Source organism: Macadamia integrifolia, unplaced genomic scaffold (genome assembly GCF_013358625.1).
Source record: "Macadamia integrifolia cultivar HAES 741 unplaced genomic scaffold, SCU_Mint_v3 scaffold1974, whole genome shotgun sequence".
NCBI classification, from domain to species: Eukaryota; Viridiplantae; Streptophyta; class Magnoliopsida; order Proteales; family Proteaceae; genus Macadamia; species Macadamia integrifolia.
Genome location: NW_024868445.1, coordinates 35154 through 40067, shown reverse-complemented (window position 1 = coordinate 40067; position 4914 = coordinate 35154). Strand labels below are relative to the sequence as shown.

Below are 4914 nucleotides of genomic sequence, written 5' to 3'. Positions count from 1 at the left end.
GGTGTGGGGTGTTGGGGGGTTAAATATTTCTTTCATCCACCCATTTGTCAATTGACCCTTTGATTTGATTATCTGAAGAGTGAATCATCAGTTAAGTCCAGCCTCCTACTGCCATGCATGAAGTAGAAAATGTCTTTTCTTAAAATCTAATCAAAGAGTCAAATCACCAATGGTTGAAGAGGTTCTCAACAAAGTAGGTCCCCTCATGTGTAACATTTTTTGGGTAATCCTGTTCCGATGTTTAATAGGTAATGAGATGCCTCATGCCATGACAAGCAAACCTCTTCCATCTTCCACGATTTCAAGGACAAAATTTCTCGAGATACAAAAGGAAAATCCCTTGGAGAAGAAGGGAGAGGGAGCCACATGGCATCTCGCTCTGCCATATCTGCATCCACATTGGTTACAACTTATCAATGAGATGAGAAAGGTCTAGAAGAAGAAATATTCTCTTTGCTTTATAATCCACCAAAAATTCCAATGGAATTTGTCCACTAGCTTTCCTAAAGGGTGGGTTAGTCTCACGCTATAAGAAGCATAAATCTTCAATATGTATTCTCACATAAATCATCAGTTTATGCACACAGCAAGTATGTCCAGCCGGAAACAACTTGAAGTTCGATCTGAAGATCGGAACCCCAAGAAATGGAGTGTCTCATTAACAGAAGACATGTTCGAATCTTTCATCTCTAAGCACAGCCCTACCACACCCACAGTGTTGAAGGTTTTTGGTGATGGGTCATTGTTCAGTCCATTGCTGTTTGGAAGCTTCTTTGATCCATCCGATGCCTTTCCTCTCTGGGAGTTTGAGTCAGAAATTCTACTATCTCCACTGCAAACCTCTGGTAAGACCACTGCCGATTGGTCTGAAACGCCAACAGAGTATCTACTAAATGCAGAATTGCCAGGTAACTAACTGGTTTCAACTTTTACTCTTCCTTTGTTTATCATTCTGATGATTGTGAATCGGAGGTCATACAAACAAGATGACGTCTTAGTGCAGAGTTTTGAAGGAAAAAATATCAGTCATGAAATATGTTTTCTACATTAAAGCTAAGGAGTTGTGGCGCTTATCCTTGATTCCTTATCAATAATATACTCTCCAAAAAACCAAAAAAAACAAAAAAAAATCATGAAATCAAAATCCTAAATTCAATCAAAGCTACCAAGCAATGGAACTTATATACAGCTTATGTAGGAAGAGTTAGACTCCCTGTGATTCATGTTGAAAAACTCCCATTACTGGAAATTATGGAGCATCCCTAACACTAATGATTTGTAAAACCAGGGGTTGGCAAATACAATAATCAAGTATGTGTGGAGAATGGAAAGATTTTGGAGATCAGTGGGCAATGGAAGCAGCAACGAGAATCCAATTCAAGGGACTGGAAAAATAGCCACTGGTGGGAATATGGGTATGTCCGGCGGCTTGAGCTCCCAGAAGACGCAGATTGGAGGAGAATGGAGGCCAATATCAATGATGACATAATCTTAGAGATAACGATTCCAAAGACTCCTTCAAAGTCTGATATTCCAAGAGGAAATGACATAGGGTCAGGGGATTCGAGTTCTTTTGAGTAATTTAACTTCAATGAAGGTGTAAGAACGTATATGTACTTCAATATACTCGAATTCTGTTTTAATAACCTGGATACATTTAAAGCAGGATCAAGGAGGTAAAATATTTTTCATAACAAGTGTTCCTGACAAGTAAGTTATACAACTTACCCTTCTTTATATTTCTAAAGTACAGAAATTTTTAAATGCACCACCATGCTCTCAGTTGTTAGAAGAGAGTGGAAACAACCAAAAGCTAGTGTATCAGAAATGAGTTCATTTGCTTATGCTAAATCTGCATAACGATCATCAAAGAAAAGAAACTCTTAGGTAAATCAAAAAACTGCAGTCAACCATTCAATGTGAAGGAAATAGGACACGTGATCCAACTCCCAAAGATCTACATATATTTAATACAAAGAAATATTAGATTTAGATTTCCATTAAATATATTCAGAAAATGATCATACCTTTGATTAGTACTAAGAAGTGGGCATATGGCAATATTAATGGAATACAATATTTCTCATTCCTAACTACAATGGAATAATTTTAGAGTCACCAGTAATCCCAACAAGAACAAGTTTCATCCTTGCAATGGTGGAAGCGACCAGCATCCCTCACAATAATTACCATTCAGTAACTAAGGTCATCAGCTTCATCACCTCATGGCAATCAGCACAGATCCACTGCACTATTTGTGTCCAAAAGCAATTGCCAATTTTTCACTATGGCAGGAAGAAATCTATGCTTCCTGTTCATCCACATCAGGAAGCAAAGATTTCTGAAATGGGATATAAACATGCTTCGTTATCTCCAGCATCAAGCTATCTACTTCTTTGTAAATTTCTTTGGTTCGAACATGGGATATATCTCCTGAAAGGAAAATCTGAGGTTTTTTCTTAAGCTTCTCAGGTTCCATTCCATACAGCTTTTCAAATTGGCCAAGTTCTAAATTCTTGTGGACACTACAGGCTTTCAACAAGGCAGCCCACATGTTCAAAGTAGGCTTAAAGGGAGCATCTGTTAATTCAAAAGCTTCATCCAAGAGTCTCTTCCTAGCTCAATCATGCATGCATAGTGCAATGGTCGGGGCTTGATGTTGTAGTCCCTGCTCATTGATTCAAAAATTTAGCACCCTTTATATGACAAACAGAAGTGACATGGTTGGGAACTGATGAGGCAAAATATTACCCCTTCCTCAGCACGGCTGAAGCGTGTATGCAAACTTGAACAGGACTGACCCACTACCTCGGCCCTCCATCAGGCCGTGCTGCCGTCTCGGCCCTCGATCAATCTGTGTTGCCACCTCGGCCCTCCATCAGTCCATGCTGCCACCTCGGCCCTCCATCAGGCTTTGCTGCCACCTCGGCCCTCCAACAGGCCGTGCTGCCACCTCGGCCCTCCATCAGGCCGTGATACCAGTCACCTCGGATCGACCAACCTATCACCTTGGCTCAGCACAGTTAAGTAATGCACCCAGAAACGTGCACACATCCACTCCTACATTCAAGGAATGTGATCCCTGATCATGGGGGCAGGACTCTATCCACTACACGTCATCAGAGGCGTCCACCCCCTCTCACGACTTGCACCTCTGAGATCAATGGAGAATATTCCCAGAATATGTCCAGGAACCTGGAATATTCCCAGAATCACAGTGCCACTCTCCTCAAGGACTCTACGCCTAAACTGGACTCTCCACAAACGCCCCTCCTCTCTCCATCAGCAGCCTATAAATACCAAGGTAAGCCTCCATTATAGAGGAGGGATCAATCACTCCTTTTACTGGAAAAGCTCTCTTGAGCATCTATTGTGGAAAGATCCGACTTAGTCATGGAGAGTCCCCCGTCGGGTCAGCCCGACTCTCCCCTGTCATCTCTTCTGTGTAGGTCAGCCAAAGCACCAGGAACTGCAGGGAAGATCATCCGGTCAATTTTTGCCGCATCAGATTGGTGTCGTCTGTGGGAATCAGTTACAAAAAGTCACCTTGGACCAATGCAATTAAGGAGTGAGAAGGTCGTTTCTTCTACGACAACACAAGTAAGATCCACCCGCGAGTTATCATTTGGACGTCCCCCTTCACCACCAATGGCAGAGCAGGACAATGTCCCAGCAAAGACCCCTCCACAAGGACCCCAACAAACTAGGCCTGATACGCAAGTTGCCCAGGGAGAGGGGAATCAGCGCAAGCAGAACCCTCAGCTATCTCGCCATGTCCCATCATCCTGGGTAACTAACCCAAACATGGAAGAGCAGATGTAGAGCCTGCAGCTACAGGTGTTAGCGACAAACGCACTGGTGCGGGACTTCATACGTCAGTTCGGTTCGGCACTTCCAGTGCCACAGACTAGTTCAGCTCAGCCGCCTAATCCAGTTCCGGGCAGACAACTCAACGATGAATCTCCTGACAACAGTGTCACCCCTCAATCAACAGCAAGGAGGGGGTCGGCCAGAACATCACGTAGGCAAGGTCCCGTTCCAGCCCATAATGGGAGAGCTCATCGTTCCACGCATCACCGGAGCCCAGAGACATATGATGTCTATAGATCCCCACCCCGGGTAGGAAGATGCTAGCAATCGCCTCAAAGACTCACTAGAGGCGTGCGTCTGCATTGAGATGAACGAGAAAATTCTCAGAGGACAGCTCGGCGAGATCAACCCCATGGGGGTCAGGACTCGCCCACTAGGCCGACTAGAGGCGCACCACGACAAGGTCAGGATCGGCCTGGTGGTCACCAAGGCCGAGGAAGAAGCCCCAGAAGAGGTGAAAGGGCACGATGATCCTCGGATCACCGAGCTGAGGTGAGAAGGGACGACCTGGAGAGCCGCATCCAGCGCCTCACTGAGCGAGTAGAAGGAATGCAGAGGCAAAGGCACTCGGCTGACATAACTGTAACTCCGGCCCATAATGCACTATCCGACGAACTGATAGATGTCGAGCTGCCCTCAAATTTCGTGATACCCATCTTAATGGATATGACGGCACCACAGATCCCTATGATCATCTGCTATATTACAGCTTGGCTATGACGGTTCATGGTAGGTTAGATGTTGTTCTCTGCCGAGCCTTCGTAGCCCCATTAAAAGGAGCAACGTTGGTATGGATGTCGAACTTGTGGCCACGGCCACGGTCCATCTGCAGCTATAAAGAGCTGACAAGAGCGTTCCTCACACGTTTCCAAGCAAGTATGAAGCAGAATCAAACTACACAAAACGTGATGAACATGAGGCAGGGAGCGAGAGAGACTATAAGAGAGTTCCTTGCCTGATTCACCAAGGCAACACTGGAGGTAAAAAACCTACCGGAAGGAGTGGCGTATAGCACGTTGTGCAACGGGGTAACGCACCCTGATC

At 44.8% G+C, this 4914-nt stretch overlaps 1 protein-coding gene across 1 annotated transcript; it reads left to right on the top strand.

The window, feature by feature from the left end:
* Positions 1–549: 549 nt before the first annotated feature.
* LOC122065330 (21.7 kDa class VI heat shock protein) lies at positions 550–1643 on the top strand. Its single transcript, XM_042629128.1, has 2 exons — positions 550–908; positions 1289–1643. The coding sequence occupies exons 1-2, from the start codon at positions 551–553 to the stop codon at positions 1579–1581; spliced, it is 651 nt and encodes a 216-aa protein (XP_042485062.1). The 5' UTR covers position 550; the 3' UTR covers positions 1582–1643.
* The last annotated feature ends 3271 nt before the right edge of the window (positions 1644–4914 follow it).

Coding starts and splice junctions, on each gene's coding strand:
- LOC122065330 (XM_042629128.1), top strand. CDS start 551: ATGTATTCTCACATAAATCATCAGTTTATGCACACAGCAAGTATGTCC. Junction 909..1,288: donor ACTAAATGCAGAATTGCCAG/GTAACTAACTGG, acceptor TTGTAAAACCAG/GGGTTGGCAAATACAATAAT.